Genomic DNA, 22908 nt, shown 5'->3' with positions numbered 1-22908 from the left:
TTCCAAGAGCTAGGACATACGCATCAATTCAATGCATTACGCATTCTGTAGTTAAAATACAGCTTTTTTTATTTATACATTTGACCAGTAGGTAGAGAAGCTTCAAGAAATTTTCGAACCAATTGGCCAAATTAGTTCAATGCCTAGTGAGGCTTCATCCGACCATCACCACTGCTGTCTATTACAAATATTTTGTTATGAATTTTGCTTACCTGCAAAACAGGAAAATAATATAGGTCAACAGAAGCAGATTCAACGTGTTGCTTGAACACTTCATCATCACAAACTGCCTTTCTCTCCCCGTGAGCTTCCATAATGATGCAGGAGGTACAAAACTCCCTTTGCTGGAGAAAACCTTCATTACTTATTAAAGCAAAATAGACGAACAGTATTCTCGCTGAGCAGAAGTTCCCTTAAGTATAAAAATAAAATGGGAGGGTTTAAAGGCGGCAGCTATTTCCATGTCATAAACCAGGGGTGTCAAACTCATTTTAGATCGGAGGCCACATGTAGAAAAATCTACTCCCAAGCGGACTAGTAAAATCACGGACGATAACTTAAAAATAAAGATTGTTTTTTTTGTTTGTTTAAAAATAGAACAAGCACATTCTGAAAATGTACAAATCATGATGTTGTTGTTTTTTTTAACACTTACATGTTGCGGTTAATAGTATTCTATATTTTTGTTGTTATTTATACTTTCTGAGTAAATGATGTTATAATGTTCATCAGTCAATTCATTGGAGTTAATTTGCAATCTATCAAGATAAAAAATATCAAAATCAAATTACAGTATGTCATTTATGCAGTTTCCAAATTTTCCTCGACATCATGTGGTTTATTTTCTTTTACATAATCTACAAAGAGGGCTTCACGGTGGCAGAGGGGTTAGTGCGTCTGCCTCACAATACGAAGGTCTTGAGTAGTCCTGGGTTCAATCCCGGGCTCGGGATCTTTCTGTGTGGAGTTTGCATGTCCTCCCCCGTGAATGCTTCCTCCCACCTCCAAAGACATGCACCTGGGGATAGGTTGATTGGCAACACTAAATTGACCCTTGTGTGTGAATGTGACTGTGAATGTTGTCTGTCTATCTGTGTTGGCCCTGCCATGAGGTGACGACTTGTCCAGGGTGTACACCGCCTTCCGGCTGATTGTAGCTGAGATAGGCACCAGCGCCCCCCGCAACCCCAAAGAAAATGGATGGATAATCTACAAAGATACAAATAATTGTGGAATCTAGTGGACACATTTAGAACAGCAGCTTCTTCCATTCAAAAATATCGGCTCATTTTTATACTTAGCAAAATCATCCCGCGGGCTGGATAAAACCTGTACGTATGTTTGACACCCCTGCGTTAAACTATATTATAGTGCCACACGTACCTGGATTCTACACTTTTAAAAAAAAAATATTGTTAGCCTTCGGAAGAAAGATTTTGTCAACAAACTGCCATAAGTTCAAATATCCCTATTATCGCTCGTTCGTCAAACATCTCTTGACATAATCACAAATATATGTGTAGACAATGATTAGTTCTGGTGTCAATTTCAGCTATGTAAACGACCGCCTATGTCAGCATTAGTCAGCCAGTCCGAGGGGCGTCAATATAAGCTATGTAATTACATTTTTGTAAAATTACAAATTAGATTACCACAATCCGTTTTTGTTGTCTATTTCTGTTAGCAACACTTTGACTAGCAGACTGTATTGCAAACATAATCTGAATACCATCACTTCCCCAGTGTTCTACTGAATTTAGGACGCTGTGCTGCATTTTAAACAATGTAGCAGTAACTAAATTAATAAACTGGTAATGGAGGCCAATATATGGATAGTCCAAGATCTAATCAAGAGTCATAAGAAGACAACCGAAATATTTATGTTTAGGATTGGTTACCTGACAGTTGACTTCCAAAATAATCTAAAATTGCAACCTAAAATGATGTTGTTTCAATGTAATTCAATAAAAACATACAGTGACTGAATTTTACTCTAAAGGTCTGAGGAATGCTGCAGTGTCTAATGCGTATATGAAAGGACAATATGCTGTACGTAACTTTCCCAAGAATAATAGGGAGACAACAAAATTATTTTGATATAGGTTAATGTCTTCCAGACCTACAGATGTGTCAAATTCTGTCTGTTTTAAGTCATTGCGGTTTAAAGTAACAAAACTGAACAGTTGAACCAGAACTTTTGTAGTTAATTTTATTTTTTATTTTTTATTGAACAAACATACATTTATAATTCACACAAAAGTCAGGGCGGCCCTGTGATAAAGTAGCGACTTGTCCAGGGTGTACGCCGCCTTCCGCCCGATTGTAGCTCAAAGAGAATAAGCGGTAGGAAATGGATGGATGGACAAAAGTCAAGACACTTTCAACATCAAGGAAAGAAAACAAAAGCAAATATAGAGAGTACTAATACTAAGAAATATATAGAAATGATAATAACAATAATAATAATAATAAAGACAAAAACGGCTAACTAAATCACTTTAAATATTTTTAACAAAGATATACAATATAAGGGCCTTTGTACTCCTAATCATTCTCCAAGATTTAATTGATAATTGTAACCCATTAAGCCAATTAGAAAATGTAGGCCTTATTTTCATAAATAATCATTAATGTAGAAAATATAGATAGATAGATGGCTAGATAGATAGATAGATAGATAGATAGATAGATAGATAGACAGACAGATATATAGTACTTGTTTGATTCCTTCAGGAGAATTCCTTCATGAAAATTAAAAAAATGACATATTGCCTGGAGCATAATAATGTTGACAAACATTTCTAGGTTACAGTTACAATTTGGATATCTTCTACAGAGAATGGGGACATCTCCACACCATTGTTTCTCAGCCAATCTCTGATCTCCTCCCAAAACACATTTACACTCTCGCATTCCACAAAAAGATGATTGACATCCTCAACAGCTCCACATATATAACAGCCATCAACATCCTTGTTAAACTTAAGTATCAAAAAAATAATTTGAAGGGTATATTCCGTTAATAATTTCAAATTGTATTTCTTTAAAAGTTGATCCAGAACTTTCTACAACATTGGGCTTTTCCGGCTTTGTTGCCTTATGAATGGTCATCCAAGCTCTGATTGGCCTAGAAGTCCGCCCGTCATTGGTGTGGGTGGAGCTTGTGGAATAACAGCGGAGCTCCATCTTGGTTGTAGGATGTGACGGGGGCTTTGACCTGTGTTGGAGAGGACCCGCACGGAGCTGTACAATTATGAGACCACTCCCACTACAGACGACTTGGCTTCAGAAACTGCTCTTAGCGTAGAAATAGAGTGCTTTCGCTCAGGGTTGACGGACTATTAATTCACAGCCACTTTAAAACATGTCTTGTTTAATTTGCACAATGGTAAAAACACCGCGGAATTGACGGCAAACCACGGCGTTAAATTAGATCCCCCTGCGTTTAATGACATTGTTTGAGTCCGTGACAGCGAGCGCCGTGAGACATGGCTGACAGAACTGCTCCCAACTGCCACCTGAGACTGGAGTGGGTGTACGGATACCGGGGACATCAGTGCCGCAACAACCTCTACTACACCGCCGCCAAGGAGATCGTCTACTTCGTGGCTGGCGTGGGAGTGGTGTACAACACCCGAGAGCACAAGCAGAAATTCTACTTGGGCCACAACGATGACATCATCAGGTATAGTGCAAATTACACGAGTCAACACAAAGAGTTTCTTTGAGCACCCTGGACAGCGTCTCCTTGTGTTACGTGATCCTGTGTATTGGAGTCCTCCACAGGGGGCTTACATGGCGCACACAGCAGCATGCCATGGGCTGGCGTGTGGGTGGGTGGTTTAGTGGTGGAGGGGAGGCTCCTGAGCCTTTTGCTCAAGGACACTTTAGCTCAACACCATTCACTGTCTATATAAATACATATTCAATTGGTGTTAATTGGATCCATAATGATCAATAAACCCAGGATTCTCTCTGGGAGTTGCAATGTTAGATAATGGAAATGACAATTTGGTATTAAATTGATAGATTAATACATATAGATCCTGTGTACGGATGTAAGAAGTAGGCATGAATCTGTATTTTAGCATTACATTACAATAAACATGAATCTGTTCTTGTCAGTCCGTCCCACGTTGTTCAATGTATTTTGTTTGTCAATGCACACTATTACATTAGTGTAAAAAAAATCCAATTGAGCTGAACAGCTTTTGTGTCATAGAGATGTATAGGCAGGTATGGAAGATATAGCATGACATAATCATAATCGTTTACATTGTTGGATATAGGGCGGCAACAATTAATTGATTACAGTAATTTCCAGGCTACAGAACACACCTAAATATAAGCCACACACACCTAATTTTGGGACAAATTTTATTTTGCATTTACTGTATATTGTCCGCAAATATATGCCACAGGTGTACCCATTAAAACAGAAAATATATACACATGCCTTTGTGTTAAACACGGTTTATGATAAACATGGCATACAGTAGCCTACCGGAGAGGTCGTTGGGCACGGCATTTGTCCTTCTTCTCCACTCCTGGTCTGGCCTGTTAATGGTGGTGGATTTATGTTCCGTGCGGCTGTTTAATTTATTTGATAGCAGGGTCGATCATCTTTGCTCTGGGGCTGTGTCGTGTGCATTTTCTTGTTTAGTCTTAATGACAAGGGTGAGTCCATAGCTTTCTAAATAGCTGACTGAATGAGTATATGTGCGTGTGATTTAATTCGAACAATATCATTTGTTCACCGTAACCTGTTCGCAAATTTAATTGGTCTGATGTGACAAGGCTAAATTTATTGGCGGCATGTGAAGCTTGTGAACCCAGAAAATCCATGTATTAGCTGCAGCATTGTATACAGCACAGTATTTAAAGTGTGGGAAAAAAATAACGGCTTATAGAAAATAAAAAAATTAAAAATTATGTTGCGGGCAGCACGGTGACACAGGGGTTAGTGCATGTGCTTCCGGCTACTCCGGCTTCCTCCCACCTCCAAAGACATCCATCTGGGAATAGGTTGATTGGCAACAAAAATGGCCCTTAGTGTGAATATGAGTGTGAATGTTGTCTGTCTATCTGTGTTGGCCCTGCAATGAGGTGGCAACTTGTCCAGGGTGTACACCGCCTACCGCTCGAATGCAGCTGAGATAGGTTCCAGCACCCCCCACGACGTCGAACGGGACAAGCACTAGAAAATGGATGGATGAATATTCTGTTGCTTTGTTTATCAATCAATCAATCAATCAATCAATTATTATTTATATAGCCCTAAATCACTAGTGTCTCAAAGGGCTGCACAAACCACAACGACATCCTCGGTAGAGCCCACATAAGGGCAAGGAAAACTCACACCCATAGACAATGATGACTATGAGAAACCTTGGAGAGGACCACATATGTGGGCTCCAGAGGAATTTTAAACATGTCACGAGGGAGACGCTGGACATTGATTCCGAGTGGATCAGGTTCACTATTGTCAAGCCGGCTGATGGCAGCTGTGGCCGCAAGGTGGTTGGTGCCTATCTTGGCAGTAATACTAAATGCCGTCAAGCTGAAGAAGGAGTCCTATCTGGTCCTTTTGGCTCATGGTACCCCGGAGGCAGCAGACAGGTATTGACAAGCTAAGCAGCGCCGGCTCTGGCAGTCGCAGAGGCAAAAACTTGGGAATAGTAATAGTTTGGCGAAGCAATGGAAAAACGACTTCCAGGCGGCTTTGAAGCGATTCTGAACCTCCATCTGCCGCCTCAGGAGGGGGAAGCAGTGCACTGTCAACATTGTGTGCTGCTGACCTTGACCCAGGATGTTCTGGATCGGTAAAAAAAAATACTTCGAAGACCTTCTCTATCCCACCTACACATCTTTCTATGGGGAAGCAGTGTCTGAGGAATCTGTGGTGGGCTTTCATATTTCTGGGGGCAGAGGTTGCCGAGGTAGTTAAAAAAACTCCTCGGTAGCAGAGCCCCCGGGGTTAGATGAGATACGCCCAGAATTCCTCTGAATGCTGTGGGGTTGTCTTAGTTGACAAAACTCTGCAGCATTGCGTGGACATTAGGGGCAGTGCCTCTGAAGTGGTTGACCCGGGTGGTGGTTCCTCTCTTTAAGAAGGGGAACCGTAGGACGTGTTCCAAATATCGTGAGATCACACTCCTCAGCCTTCCCGGTAAGGTCTATTCAGGTATACTGGAGAGAAGGCTACGCGGGATAGTTGAACCTCGGCTTCAGGAGGAGCAGTGTGGTTTTCGTCCTGGTCGTGGAAAAGTGGACCAGCTTAATACTCTCGGCAGGGTCCTTGATGAGTGTGAATTTGAGTTTGCCGAATCAGTCTACATGTGCTTTGTGGACTTAGAGAAGGCCTTCATTTGTGTCCCCCAGAAAGTCTTGTGGGGAGTGCTCAGAGAGTGTGGTGTATGGGACCGCTTGATTGTGTCCCTGTATGATTGGTGTCAGAGTTTGGTCTGCATTGCTACTTGGATGAGAATCAGCACCTCCAAGTCCGAGTCTGTAGTACTCGCCCGGAAAAAGGTGCCATCTATGGGTTAGGGAGGAGATCTTTCCCCAAGTAGAGGAGTTTAAGTTTCTCAGGGTCTTGTTAACTAGTGAGGGAAGAGTGGATCGTGAGATTGACAGGCGGATTGGTGCGGTGTCTGCAGTAATGCGGACCCTGTATCGATTCGTTGTAGTGAAGAAGGAGCTGATCTGGAAGGCAAAGCTCTCAATTTACCGGTCAATCTACGTTCCCATTTTCACCTATGGTCATGAGTTTTGACTTATGACCGAAAGACAAGATCACGGGTACAAGCGGCCGAAAGGAGTTTCCTTCATCAGGTGGCGGGGCTCTCCATTAGAGATAGGGTGAGAAGCTCTGTCATCCGGGAAGAGCTCTGTTATGGTTTCTACTGGGGAAGGAGACGGCACAGCAACGGGATGTCAAGTTCAATAGATTTATTGAAAACTTGATGATTGTGGGGAGTGTGTATGCTACTATGTGTGTGCGTGAATGGCTATGTGTTCAATTATCATATATGAATACCGTGAGGGTTTGTTGAGGTGCGTGTTGGATGAATGGCGTCCAAATCCGGAAGGGAATAAGCCAGAGGAAGTCCAAACTCCGAGCGGGGTCAGAGGCAGGAGAGCGGGTCCAAAGTCCAGAAAACGAGGTCGAGGATCCGGGAAGGCAAAATGGGTCCAGGAGGGAAACAGCGGTTGTGACACGACACTGTTGGAAGAGCAGGAAAAACAGGGATCAGGGAAACCCAAGGGGCACAAGGAAATAGACAACCAGCTAGATCAGGAGGTAGTCAGAGACACGCAGCTTACAAAGAGTAGTTTACGTTCCGACATCGAGGAGTCAGCGTCGGCCATCTTTATACTGCCCTCCTTCATTAATGTCAGGTGTGGACTGCCGCCGGCTGCAGCGGAGAGTGGGCATGGTCCGCTTGATGAGTGCGGGGGCGTCTCTGGTGTTTGCAGCGGAGCATCTGCGTGCTCTTGCAGCAGCGGGAAACACAGTGTGTGTGTGACACAACAGTGTCCCCCCCTTATGCGAGGCCCCCGACGAGCGCCGAAGAGCTCCAGGGTTGACCCGATAGAATTCTTTAAGAAGATTGGGGTCAGCAAGATAAGAGGCTGGAACCCAAGATTTATCCTCAGGTCCATAACCCTCCCAATTTACCAAATAAACTAACCCCCTCCCTTGATGACGGACCCCGAGAATCTCTTTAACAGTCCATACAGGATCACCATTGTCCAAAATTCTAGGAGGAAGCGGAATAGGTTCGGGGAATGATAATGGAGAACTAGCAACTGGCTTTATCTGGGAAACATGGACTACTGGATGTCGCTTAATAGATGGTGGTAATGATAATTTGACTGCAACGGGGTTGATTATGGTCTCTATGGTGAAGGGTCCTACAAAACGGGGTGTGAGTTTACGTGATGGTACCTCTAGATGCAGGTCCTCAGTACGTAGAAGTACTTGTTGTCCCGGAGAGTAAACAGGGGCTGGAATGCGTCGCTGGTTGGCACTACTGCACATCTTTTCAGATCACTTTAGTAGTGACGCACGAGCAGCTTTCCATATCTGATGGCACTTCTTAATGTGTTTCCGAGATGATGAGACAGATGCTTCCAACTCCTGTTGGGGACACATGGGAGGTTGGTGTACAAGGGAGCACTCAAATGGAGATAAACCAGTTGCTGAACTCTTCATGGAGTTGTAGGCAAACTCGACCCACCCCCCATCCACGAGAAAAAAAAAAAAACAGTCCAAAGTCAAGGGAGGGTGGAGGGAGGACAAGGTGGTGGGCCGCCAGGCCAAGTGTCCCCGCACCCAGTGGGGAAGAGTAAAGTGGCAACGGCGAATAAAACGCCGCTGCAATTTGCGAGGCGGTCGCCAATGAAACGACCACCTTTGTGGCCAACAAGAGTATGGTGGCGCCCTCAGCTGGCCCACCGGACAGGATGGTGCTGGCGCCCCCTGCTGTTGGCCCACCGGACAGGATGGTGGCGCCCCCTGCTGCTGGCCCACCGGAGAGGATGGTGGTGGCGCCCCTTGCTGCTGGCCCACCGGAGAGGATGGTGATGGCGCCCCCTGCTGCTGGCCCACCAGAGAGGATGGTGGTGGCGCCTCGTGCTGCTGGCCCACCGGAGTGCGTGGTGGAGTCTGCCGGCCTACCGTAGTGCGTGGTGGTGCCGTAAGTTGCAGACCCACCGGAGATGATGGCGCTGTAGGTTTCAGATCCACCAGAGGTGATGGCGCCGTAGGTTTCAGATCCACCAGAGGTGATGGTGACGTCTGCCGGCTCACCGGAGATGATGGCGCCGTCTGTTGCAGACGAACTGGGACGTGAAATAGCTGTGCCTCCCCATCTGCACAGCTACTGATAGCCCCCCCCTCAAGGGATGGATCCAAGACGTCCCCCGAGAAGCCAATAGGACAGGGATGGGTGGGAGGGATTGCAAAACGAGGCAAAGTGTTTCCTCGATTTGTTCATCAATTCCAAAACTTTGTTTAGCCTGTCCGACATAGACAACTCTGCGGGGTTCAAATTTGGCTGGATTATTCTGTCAAAGTTAGTTGGTGACAAACCCCAAGATGCAGGAAAACATGATTTAATTTAAAACACTAAGACAAAAACAAACAAAGGGGACAATCAAAAAGCGCGCACGTGGGCGGATAACAAACAAAAAGAGCTAGCGTGGGAACTAGAAAATAAATGGAGCTTAGCATGGAAGCTAGCAAAAACAAAAAGGCCTGGCGTGGAAGCTAGCAGGTCTCGAGCAGGAAACAGAAGTCGTACATGAAATATGAAAACAAACTTGGAAGCAGGGAACAAAAGGCAGTAAGCTAAAAACTGCAATCAAATAAAGCTTACTGCAACACTGCATTGACAAAACACGGCAGGTAGCAACGACATGAGCGACATCGACCTGACATCGACAAATCAATAATCCAGCACTGACTGGAAGACAAAGCAGGTACAAATAGAAGCGGGCTGATTGACACCGGGCGTGGCCAGGTGCCAATCAGCCACAGTTGAAGGGAAACAAAGCACTCAGGGAGACAAACAGGAAGCTGAACCAAAATAAGAGTGGTGACAGGAACTAAGGACAGGAAATACTAAACACACAGAGGAAAAACTAAAACACAAACAAACTGTCAGTGGCAAGCCTGACCCTGCGTATATTATGTGACTGGGCCGACATGCTGTTTGTATGGAGGAAAAGCGGACGTGACGACAGGTTGTAGACGACGTTAAAGGCAGTGACTTTAAGGCACGCCCCTAATATGGTTGTCCGGGTGGGAATCAGGAGAAATTCGGGGGATTGGTTGTCCCGTTCAGGAGGGGCACTGAAAATCGGGAGTCCCCCAGGAAAAATTCGGGAGGGTTGGCAAGAATGATAGAGCACACATGAGAGCGGTAGTGAGCTGTGTGGCGACAAACAGCGGGAAGTTAAAAAAGTATATATATATTTAGGGCTTGGCGATATATCGATATCAACGATATATCTCAGGTTTGTCTCTGTGCAATATAGAAAATTACTATATCGTAATATTCGATTATATGTTCTCAACCAGTTGCTTTTAGCTGCGGGCATTACATTACTGGCGTTTCTCACTCCTCGTCTCTTCTTCTCACAGAGACGTAAAACAAGCCCGCCTTCATACATACGTCACATACTGTCGCGCGGCTAGCGTCATACGCTCTCGCCGAGCAGAAAGGTAGCAGCATGGCTAACGTTAGCTGAGGCAGGTCGAGCGGAGCTTGTGACAATACAAGAGAGAGAAGGTGCGAAACTGATCACAAATGGAAGAAAAATAAATGCCCAAAATAAAGAGCAGGGGATCCATCATCTGCCGGTGGTTTGGCTTCAAGTGGGAAGATATTCAGCAGACAACAGCAATATGCAAAGTATGCAGCAGAAGTGTTACTACAAAAAGGTAGCAACACTATTAATTTGTTCTTTCATTTAAAAAGTCACCAGTGAGAGAATGAAGAGTATTTAATAAATACAGTTTTGGTCAATTGACTTAGTTGTGATTTCCCTCTCTGCATGAAAGTTTAAAAGTAGCATATATTAATGCAGTATGAAGAAAGAAGAATGTTTTAATGTCGACACATAGAATCATCATACTGCTGTGATTATATGCATCAGGTGTTCATTCAAGGCCAAGGCAAAATATCGTAATATATATAGTATATCGCAATATAGCATAAAAATATCACGATATTAATAAAAGCCAATATCGCCCAGCCCTACATTTAATGCACGCTTGATAAAAGTGCAATTTCAGTATTGATGATGTGCATTTACTAGAAAAAATAATAAAGGTTAGGCCAAGCAGAAAAAAAATCTAATTCCGTTATTATTATTATTGATATTATTAAAACAAGAATGGCAAATGTACGACAAATGCAAACGCGACAAGACAACATAGAGCCACAACACAATGAGTTTCAGCTACAGAACTATTGCAAAGGCCACAAAAACACAAACGCCACAACACAATAATACAAACCCCGTTTCCATATGAGTTGGGAAATTTTGTTAGATGTAAATATAAACGGAATATAATGTTTTGCAAATCCTTTTCAACCCATATTCAGTTGAATGCACTACAAAGAGAAGATATTTGATGTTCAACATCATAAACTTTTTTTTTTGCAAATAAAAATTAACTTAGAATTTCATGGCTGCAACATGTGCCAAAGTAGTTGGGAAAGGGCATGTTCACCACTGTGTTACATCACCTTTTCTTTTAACAACACTCAATAAACGTTTGGGAACTGAGGAAACTAATTGTTGAAGCTTTGAAAGTGGAATTCTCTCCCATTCTTGTTTTATGTAGAGCTTTAGTCGTTCAACAGTCCGGGGTCTCCGCTGTCGTATTTTACGCTTCATAATGCGCCACACATTTTCGATGGAAGACAGGTCTGGACTGCAGGCAGGCCAGGAAAGTACCCGCACTCTTTTACTACGAAACCACGCTGTTGTAACTCGTGGCTTGGCATTGTCTTGCTGAAATAAGCAGGGGCGTCTATGATAACGTTGCTTGGATGACAACATATGTTGCTTCAAAACCCGTATGTACCTTTCAGCATTAATGGTGCCTTCAAAAATGTGTAAGTTACCCATGCGTTGGGCACTAATACACCCCCATACGATCACAGATGCTGGCTTTTGAACTTTGCGCCTATAACAATCCGGATGGTTATTTTCCTCTTTGTTCCGGAGGACACCATGTCCACAGTTTCCAAATATAATTTTAAATGTGGACTCGTCAGACCACAGAACACTTTTCCACTTTGCATCAGTCTATCTTAGATGAGCTTGGGCCCAGCGAAGCCAGCAGCATTCCTTGGTGTTGTTGATAAATGGGTTTTGCATTGCATAACAGAGTTTTAACTTGCACTTACAGATGTAGCAACTAACTGTAGTTACTGACAGTGGTTTTATCAAGTGTTCCTGAGCCCATGTGGTGATATCCTTTACACACTGATGTCGGTTTTTCATGCAGTACCATCTGAGGGATCAAAGGTCCGTAATATCATCACTTACGTGCAGTGATTTCTCCAGATTCTCTGAACCTTTTGATGATTTTACGTACCGCAGATTTGGTAAAATCCCTAAATTCCTTGCAATAGCTTATTGAGAAATGTTGTTCTAAAACTGTTTGACAATTTGCTTACAAATTGGTGACCCTTGCCCCAAACTTGTTTGTGAATTGCTTAGCAGTTCATGGAAGCTGCTTTTATACCCAAGCACGGCACCCACCCGTTCCCAATTAGCCTGCACACCTGTGGGATGTTCCAAATAATAATAATAATAATAATAATAATGGATTAGATTTGTATCGCACTTTTCTATTGTTAGATACTCAAAGCGCTCACAGAGAAGTGGGAACCCATCATTCATTCACACCTGGTGGTGGTAAGCTACATCTGTAGCCACAGCTGCCCTGGGGTAGACTGACGGAAGCGTGGCTGCCAGTTTGCGCCTACGGCCCCTATGACCACCACCAATCATTCATTCATCATTCATTCACCAGTGTCAGCGGCACCGGGGGCAAGGGTGAAGTGTCCTGCCCAAGGACACAACGGCAGCGATTTGGATGTTAATAGGTGGGAAGCGAACCTACAACCCTCAGGTTACTGGCACGGCCGCTCTACCCACTACGCCATGCCGCCCCAATAAGTGTTTGATGAGTATTTCTCAACTTTATCTGTAATTATTTTCACCTTTCCCAACTTCTTTGTCACTGTTGCTGACATCAATTTTCAAATCATAGTATTCCGTTTATATTTACATCTAACACAATTTCCCAGCTCATATGGAAACGGGGTTTGTATAAAGCCACAACACAACTTTAGGCCACAAGCTATGAGACGGAGATAATGGAGGCGACAGCGGAGCAAATTTCGCCAACAGACCAGGCGTGGCTGAGATGCATGATTGAAAACGATATAATAAACATTGTATATTAATGTTTTTGAAAATGTAAAACAAGTGATTTATGACTAAAAAGTGGTCACACTAAACTCACTTTTTCAACTTTGTTCATTGCACCGTTCTCAACGTTCTGCCTCAGGAAGTCTGTCTGCCGCTGAAACTTGTCCCCTCTCACTTCTGTTACGTCTTTATATTATTGTGTTTTAGCTTATAGTTGTTGAGGTTTTATGTTGTTGGAGCATTTGCATTTATTGTGACTTTTCTTGGCCATCGTAGTTGTTAATTAAAATGCACTTAATTTCTCAGGTAAACTTACTGTTTCTTTAACCTGAAGACATGTTGAATGCACTTATTTTTTTATAATAATAATGTATAATTTTTATGTTGAAAAACAACAGCAGAAGTAGCAGATATATATATACTGTTAAATGTAGGTTACCGTACTAGGTTACCGTTTAACATGAGAGCAATAAAAGGTTTCCTCTTGTTAATTCAACCTAAAGTTTTGGTTTCACTATTCAAATACAATCTGAATGCGTTGGCCATTTGTTTAATTGCTTCTCTGTATCCATAATTCATTTGTACCTAATTCCCTTACTGGAAATAACAGGAATATAGGAAACTTCGCCTGCAGTGTCCAAATTTCATATCGTGGTTATTGTGATCAAAATAATCACTGTTATCATTATTATTGCGGTATTGTTGAATGTGCTCAAATAGCACTTACACACACACACAAATCTTTTACCAAGTTATTTTTGTAAATAAAAAAAAAAAAAATGACACAGTATAAAACTTACTATTTTGCATGTTTTGTGTTTCAGCTTTACTGATAAGTGTTTTAGGATTTTATTTGTTTGTAGTGCAGTTATCAATCACGGTTTTTTGATTATTTAAATTTAACACTATAAAACTAAACATTGAAGTTTCACTGCAGGTTTTTATTATTACTGTTTATCACACCATCACAAATGTTGTCTAATGATCCATGTACTTCATTGAAATAAAACAACAACAAAAAAACATAAGGGGAATTCAACGGTTTAATTAAATATTTTTTATGAACTGAAACAACCTATTTTAACAGTGATATATCATATAATTAGTACCTGGGGAGCTCAGTGGTCAAACACTGAGGCTATATATACATGGTACATGGATAGATACTGTTGATAGATGTCATACTTGAATGATTTAACAAGGATATTTAACAGATGTCAAAACTTGGCATTAGTCTTTTGCTTCAGAGAGCGAAATAACATGACTGATAACTAGGGATGTTCCGATCAGGGTTTTCTGCTACAGATTCCGATATCGATCAGGTTTTCTGCTGCACATTCCGATATCGATCATCCATGAGCGAGCTTGGCCGATACTAATACTGACACCAATCATTATTAACTGGAATTTTTTTTTTATTCATAGTGAGCGATATCGACATTTTAGTTTAACAATATTAACACAATATTTAACCTTGATCCTTATTCCCTTCCTCTCTGTGTAATATGTTCATTTTTGTCCTTCAATGATACTTAAGAAAACATAAGAAAATAAATGCAATTTATTTGCCATAATGTAGGTGACTATCATTAAGAGCGACTCCACACTGCGTATGGAAACACATAATTAACTGCTAGCTAATGGCAATCACGTACCTTTTTACGAAAATTGGCAGATACTGATCAGTGGCCGATCAACCGGCACGTGCCTATTGATAACAGATACTGTATATAGACTGTATTATTATTAATAATATTGAAATTAATTAAATAATTTAATCCAAAGATGTTATGAAAACAAATGAGTTATACCATATTTTGAATTGAGTGCTTAATGCTTATTTTTGCAGTAGCACTGGCACTGCGAAGCTCTGTTTGGGTCCTGGAAGCTCATCACACATGAGGCACCATCTTTATGATCAAAGGAAGATAATTAAGTATGATGATGTTGATAATCCAGGGTTTCCCAGCACGCCACGTGACAATGACAAGTGTCCAACGATCCAGTGCTTGTGTTGACATGTGTGTGCGTGTTGGCCTGGAGATAACTAGCTTTATATACTGTGTCGATGCTCAGCTGGGCTTCTGCTTCATTATTCATTGGACTATAGCGATACCAAACGCTTGCTGCCTTGTGGGCGAAGCGGCTCACACGGGTGCTGACTGCCTGAAACTTGTGAATTTGCAGAGGCAGGGAGGCAAGAGAAAATGCACTACAAAAACAAGATATTTGATGTTCAAACTCATAAACTAAATTTTTTTTGCAATAATAATTAACTTAGAAATTCATGGCTGCAACACGTGCCAGAGTAGTTGGGAAAGGGCATGTTCACCACTGTGTTACATCACCTTTTCTTTTAACAACACTCAATAAATGTTTGGGAACTGAGGAAACTAATTGTTGAAGCTTTGAAAGTGGAATTCTTTCCCATTCTTGTTAAATGTAGAGCTTCAGTCGTTCAACAGTCTGGGGTCTGCGCTGTCATATTTTAGACTTCATAATGCGCCACACATTTTCGATGGGAGACAATTTGGACTGCAGGCGGGCCAGGAAACTACCCGCACTCTTTTACTATGATGCCACGCTGTTCTAACACGTGGTTTGGCATTTTTTTGCTGAAATAAGCAGGGGCGTCCATGATAACGTTCCTTGGATGACAACATAAGTTACTCCAAAATCTGTCTGGACCATTCAGCATTAATAGTGCCTTCACAGATGTGTAAGTTATCCATGCCTTAGGCACTAATATACACCCATACCATCACATACAGTATGCTGGCTTTTGAACTTTGCGCCTATAAAAATCCGGATGGTTATTTTCCTCTTGGTTCCGTAGGACACCACGTCCACAGTTTCCAAATATAATTTGAAATGTGGACTCGTCAGACCACAGAACACTTTTCCACTTTGCATCAGTCCATCTTAGATGAGCTCGGGCCCAGAGAAGCCGGCGGCGTTCCAAGGTGTTGTTGATAAATGGCTTTCGATTTGCATAGTAGAGTTTTTACTTGCACTTACAGATGTAGCGACCAACTGTAGTTACTGACAGTGGCTTTATGAAGTGTTCCTGAGCCCACGTGGTGATACCCTTTACACACTGATGTCTGTTTTTGATGCAGTACCGTCTGAGGGGTCAAAGGTCCGTAATATCATCGCTTACGTGCAGTGATTTCTCCAGATTCTCTGAACTTTTAAATGATTTTACGGACCGTAGATGGTAAAATCCCTAAATTCCTTGCAATAGCTTATTGAGAAATGTTGTTCTAAAACTGTTCGACAATTTGCTTACAAATTGGTGACCCTCGCCCCATCCTTGTTTGTGAATTACTTAACATTTCATGGAAGCTTCTTTTATACCCAATCATGGCACCCACCTGTTTCCAATTAACCTGCACACCTGTGGGATGTTCCAAATAAGTGTTTGATGAGCATTCCTCAACTTAATCAGAATTTATTGCCACCTTTACCAACTTCTTTGTCACGTGTTGCTGATATAAAATTCTATAGTTATTCATTATTTGTACAAAAAAAAAAGGTTTATCAGTTTGAACATCAAATAGGTTGTCTTTGTAGTACATTCAACTGACAATGGGTTGAAAATGATTTGCAAATCATTGTATTCCGTTTATATTTACATCTAACACAATTTCCCAACTCATATGGAAACGGGGTTTGTACATCTGTGTTGGCCCTGCGATGAGGTGGCGACTTTTCCAGGTTCTACCCTGCCTTTCGCCCAAGGGCAGCTAGGATAGCGATCCCGAAATGGACAAGCGGTAGGAAATGGATGGATGGATGGAATTTTTGATATACTAATTTGCTTTGTCACCTATAACACAAAGCTTTATGTATGTGGTCCCTTCATCTCATAAATGCAGTCTTTTATATGTACCATTCCTTTCTGTTAGATAGTCTGAACGTATCAATACATGGATAACTAGATCTTGATGGTATTTACAGTTGTATAAAAAAGCCCAGACCAGTTACTCCATAAAAGATGTGAGTACAAAAAATGCCCAATTACTAAAAGATGGCGCGTGATTCCATGGACTTTGTGCAATTGCTGCAACTCAGCACAGCCCAGGCATGCGTCACCACGCCACAAGAAATAATTGACTTTTTCTCTGCTCTAATCTGAATATTCTCCCATGCATATAGTATAACTCTAAACCTTGGGTTGCTTATTTATGGCGATGTTTCCAGTAGTACAACAGTACTGTTAGGCCCTGATTTACTAAGTTTCAAATAACACACGCTCAACAGTGTGCTGGTCAGCACAGTGATACAGAGATCATTTAGTGTGCCTCACAATAAGAATGTCCTGAGTTCAATCCCCAGGCTCGGGGTCTTTCTGTGTGGAGTTTGCATGTTCTACCCGTGACTGCGTGGTTCACCCCGGGTACACCAGCTTCCTCCCACCTACAAAGACATGCACCTGGGGATAGATTGATTGGCAACACTAAATTGAATGTGAGTGTGAATGTCGCCTGTATGTCTATCCGTGTTGGGCCTGCGATGAGCTGGCGACTTGTCCAGGGTGTACGCCGCCTTCTGCCCGAATGCAGCAGAGATTGGTGGATGTGTGGTAGTTATAAAATTGTGTGTACTATTAGTGCACGTGTTGCAGTGGCGGGCCATGCGTTTCCCACCAAGGCCTTCAGTGATCTCCGACTTCAATGATTACCTCTCTAAATACCATAATTGATGTCACCAAGCTGAATAAATACTATACAGGAACACATTTACACCCTACTGTGGATTGACACACATTAACAGTGTTCAAAACTGATTATTTTCTGGCGCGTTTAAAAAACAATTAAAACGCATCAGCAATGAAAACATTTACTGTGAACTTCTCTGCTTGGCTTATGCCAATGTTTGTTTGATCTTGAATGGGATTGTGCTGAAAATTTTAATTTCTCCTCTGGGATTTGTAAAGTATGTCTGATTCTGACTCTGCAACTTCAGGTCAATAAAGTTTGATTCAAAGTACACACTTCTCAAATATATATTAACTGCCCTGACCATATGATGGCGACAAATACACATGTGATAACATTAATTAAATGACAAGCATGACACTTTCACAACAAGATTTTACAACTTTTAGTTGTACCAGAATATTTACTGTCAACAACTTGTGATCTGATTAGCTATCACAACTGTCTCTCAACTGTGTGTGTTCTCTAATTCATCCGCTAACGGTCCCGATTAATATCCAATCACAGGACGCGTAAATGTCACGTTCAATGTCAGGCTAGCTAGAAGGCCTTACTGACAACAACTCGTGATCTGATTGGTTATCGCAATTGTCTATCACTGTAAGTCCCCGTTCACTTACATTGCACGGACGCCCGCATTGTTGATGCTGAAGGCGTCTGGCAGATTTCGTACAGCATGGCATCATAAGTTGGTTGAATTCTGATTGGATACCAACTAAAACTAAAAATAATAACACTGGAACAAGCATAATATGATTTGAAGAGAATATATATAATTTTAGATATTTAGGGAAAGTAAATTAAAAAATAATTCAATCTTTAATCATAATCATGATTTTTGGTCATGTTAGGGCCTTGCTGGCCCTGACGGTACACCACTGGCGTGTTGCGTTTGATCTACTAAGACTAGGTGTGCAATAACAACTAGTGCAGACCAACTTATTTTCACTTTGGAGACACCCATTTACTGTACATTCATTTTATCATACATGCAACAGACATTACATGCATGAGCATTTTACAAGCAGTCCCTCAATGCAATCTACTTTTTTAGTGTGCTGAAGGTGCGCTCATGAGAGTCTGGCACAAACTGCTAGTGTGTGCTCAAAATGTAAGAAAATGCATATTGCTAAAAAAAATTTTAATATACAGTCCATAAAAAAATTTCATAATTAAAAAAGAAAAAGTCTAAAAACACCAATGCACATAAATTGAAATAAATTCAATCAGCCCCTGAAGTCATCCAGCAGATCTAAAATTATGAAATGATATTGCTTGATTGGCAAAAGCACTATTCAGCCTTTTCAGATATAATTTTACTTCAATTCCATGATGTCTTAATTACAATGAAGTGAGAGGTTGTTCTTTATTGATTCAACTTTTCCTGGAAATCTAAATTGTTAAGTATCCCCAGTGGAGGCTGCCTTTGTTTTTTTAATTTCTTCATTACCTGTTTGTTTGATAGGATTGAAATATTGTGGCAATTCTTAAGTATGTAATACTTGTTTGGCACCCATTCCAATAAGAAGCATGCACACTACTTTAATTTCCGAGACAAACTGTACATGGAATGTTAAGAAAAATCCCATTGTATCAAATTAAATTACATCTTCCGTGAATAAAGCAGAGCACAACTACACGTACACTATGCATGATTCTGTCCTCCAAACTCCCTTTTTATTTTTATTTTTATGCAGCCAGTGCACGGGCAAGTGTTTCAGATCAAGTTTGTTGGGCGCCTGGATTAAAAATGTCAAACCTCCAGAAAAATCCTAAATATACCCCCCGAAAGTATCTAATCCTTTCCTGCTTTTAAATCACACAGAGGCAGAAACCAAATACAGCCTACTACCGCTGAACAATGTGACTCAGTGTTTTGCAACTGTGCTGGTAGTCACAAACTGATTGTGCCAAAGTTGATTAATAAATGCGACTGCGGTTGATGGTGCCATGTTTCCATCCGGCTGTAGGTCTACTCTATGCATTCTTTCCACAGAAACATCTGCTCCTCATGCACGTTAACATTTATATAAAAAAGCTAAAAAAAATAACAGCCCTTTTATCGATGCATTATTGATGTACTATAATGTATCAAGTATACTGCAAATCAAAGACAGCTGCAAAAGAGAAAAGGATTGACAAACAAGAAGTCCGTGACGTCACGCCGCGGGCTGTTGTTCGACTTGGTGTTTATTGGGACATTTTAGCTCAGAGAAGTTACATGGTCAAAAAGCTGTTGCAAAAATATGTCTTTCCTGATAGTTCTAAAACCAAAGTTGAATGCAATCTGTTCTAGACGTTGACCTCTTGATTTGATCAGATTTCAGAACAAAGTAATCAATCCAAACGTCAAGCCTGCAATCATCAAAAAACAGTATTACTGTGGTGGGAATTTTTGAACCAGACATTCCTACTATTATAACAGTCATACAAGTGTAAAAATAAGTGAAGAATTGTGAAAGCAAAAGGTAAAAACAGTCTTTCGCATTAGCTTGGGCTGTTCCAATCAGAATCAGAATCAGAATCACAATAGTGTTTTATTGCCATTGTTTGAGAACGGGTTCACAAACTAGGAATTTTACTTGGTGCAATTGTGCAACATAAAACATATAACACTGAATAGAATAACATGAGCTGTAACTGAGCTATCAGACATTTTTATTGTTCTTGTGCCTGATGGCCGAAGGGATACAACTGTTCAGGTGACGGGAAGTGGGGGTCTGGATGGAACGTAGTCTCCTGCCTGAGGGTAGAGGGGAGAATAGTTTGTGTCCGGGGTGAGAAGAATCAGCTGTGATCCGACCCACACGCCTCCTGGTCCTGCAGGAATGGGAGTTTGCAGCCAATCACCTTCTCAGCAGCATGTACGATGCACTGCAGTTGATGCTTGTGGCTACATTATACACCCCCGCTAGCACCAAATCCCCCCACCCCCTCCGTGCGTCGGTTGAGGTGGGCGGGGTTGAGGGGAGGCGGGGTTTGGTGCTAGCGGGGGTGTATAATGTAGCCCGGAAGAGTTAGGGATGCATGGAATTCTGGGTATTTGTTCTGTTGTGTTTATGTTGTGTTACAGTGCCGATGTTCTCCCAAAATGTGTTTGTCATTCTTGTTTGGTGTGGGTTTACAGTGTGGTGCATATTAGTACGAGTGTTAAAGTTGTTTATATTACAACCCTCAGTCTAACCTGTATGGCTGTTGACTAAGTATGCGTTGCAGTCACTTTTGTGTGTTAACAGAGGCTTAATATCAAATGTGACCAGTCGGCACATAGATCGCATGATGTAAAAGCGGTCGCGACGACATGTTGTAAATGAGGTTAAAGGCATTACCATCACTGCACACCCTCAATATTGAAGTCTCGGCGAAAGTTGTAGAATTCAGTAGTGTTTCTCACCTTGAACTTGTGAAGTAGTTAGAGATCTGTGCTAGAAGCTACAGTAATGTTATCAGTCATGCCATGTATGAACCTCAACATTTTCACTTGCTGCTCTTTCTGCTTACTCAGACGGTAAACCAGGCGACCAACCCCTTGTTTGGAGGCATTCATTATTGAACTGTCAGACACAAGGCTCAGTCAAATTTTCCCATTGCCATCTACCACCAAAGTAGACTACAACAGCCTTGTAATGGAGGCTCCAATTACTACTTGTCCTAAAAATGGAAACAGTACTTCTCACATAGTGAGGACACACCTCAGAGCTGTTGAATTACTGCAATACACTTGTACACATTGTATATGTATTACATTGTATCGTGTTTGAAAATTGACAGCAAAGCTTGATTTCCTCTTGATTCATATAAAATCTTTCTGGGTTTGGTGGTAATCTTTCGCAGCGTTGTCTGTACCGCCAACTGTTCCAATTACCTCGTCTCTTTGTCGGATGTTATTTTTAGCAACTGATTACATAATTTGTAGGAAGGTTAGCTGAGAAACTGTGCCAGGTGGGTAAGAGGTTCCACGGAGAAGTGAAGAACCTGGAGAGATGGTGGATGATCGAGTCCATCTTGTCACGCGGCCATCAGCCTTTTTACTAGGATGTTTAACCTCTAACAGTCGTACTGAAGGAAAGAAAACTGACAAAGTCGATGCTGCTACGCCTTGTCATTTTCTCAGACTTGCTGCTTGAATATAGACTTAGTTTATAGCTTTCTGCAGAGCAGTCTGATTAGAATGGAGGGAATATGTGAGCGGATCAATCCCAATATGGGGCTCAGATGATAAAGCGGCCGTGCCAGCAGCTAGAGCGTTCCAGGTCTGTATTCCACTTCCGCTATCCGAGTCCCGGTTGGTGTGTCCTTTGGCAAGTGAATGTGAGTGGGAATGTTGTCTGTCTAGTTGTGTTGGCACTGTGATGAGGTGGCGACTTGTCCAGGGTGTACACTGCCTTCCGCCCAAATGCAGCTGAGATAGGCTGCAGCACCCCCCCCCCCCCCCCCCCCGCTGCCCCAAAAGGGACAAGCGGTAGAAAATGGATGGATTTTTTGTTTGCCTAAAATCTTTTGTGTTTTGTTCTCATTACAGTATAATTATATTCAACAAATCAAATAATAACAAACAAGTAAAAAGTATCAGTAACAACGTTGGTATTGGCAATACTTGCTGTGTATCGGATCCATATCAAAATGTGAAATATTGCCCAACCCTAATGACGGTTGCTCTCTACCAGCATGCAATACATAGGTCATGAGCAGGAAAGCAGTCAGAAGGGTTTTCCTGTGAGTTTGGAACGTGACTGGCAGCTGCCAAAAGGATGGGTGGGACTGAAAGGGGGAGGACGGGTGAGAGAGTGAGGGAAAGAGAGAGCTTTATACAACATGCTGTTGCTTGGCTGCAGCGCAGGAGTGTTCCAAGTTGGCGGAGGGAGGAAAGGATTATATAAGAGTGTTACAAACATATGCATGGTATACAAGGAAAACCCCTGCCCAATAAATTAGGCCAGGTGAATTGATCAGAGAATAGTTAAGAATGATAAGATATACAGTACTGTTTAAAAGTCCTAGGGCACCATTGGTTTTGTTTTTTGCATGATTTTACGAGATCAATTCATACAGACCAGTGACGTGCTGTCAGGGGAGTGTCTCACCTGCCACCAGGTGGCTTAACCATGAGATGTTCCAAAACTAAGTAATAAAATAAAATAAGTTTTAATATTTCTCTTTTGGTTTATGCTTTCTATGTGATTTTGGTGTGGTTCCTGTATATTTAGATAATTTTCATGGTCAAAAT

At 41.8% G+C, this 22908-nt stretch overlaps 1 protein-coding gene across 3 annotated transcripts in view; it reads left to right on the top strand.

The window, feature by feature from the left end:
- Positions 1–3146: 3146 nt before the first annotated feature.
- eml5 (EMAP like 5) overlaps positions 3147–22908 on the top strand; it is a 114268-nt gene continuing 94506 nt past the window's right edge. For 2 of the 3 annotated variants that reach the window (XM_061895337.1, XM_061895336.1), the window contains exon 1: positions 3148–3685. In XM_061895337.1, the coding sequence (XP_061751321.1) occupies positions 3489–3685 (197 nt within the window). In that variant the 5' untranslated portion in view covers positions 3148–3488. Of the gene's footprint in view, positions 3686–22908 lie in introns of all 3 variants that reach the window. The other variant, XM_061895339.1, reaches the window with a different exon arrangement.

The sequence above is a fragment of the Nerophis ophidion genome, linkage group LG03 (assembly GCF_033978795.1).
Source record: "Nerophis ophidion isolate RoL-2023_Sa linkage group LG03, RoL_Noph_v1.0, whole genome shotgun sequence".
NCBI lineage: Eukaryota > Metazoa > Chordata > Actinopteri > Syngnathiformes > Syngnathidae > Nerophis > Nerophis ophidion.
This window is presented reverse-complemented; position numbering and strand designations above follow the sequence as displayed.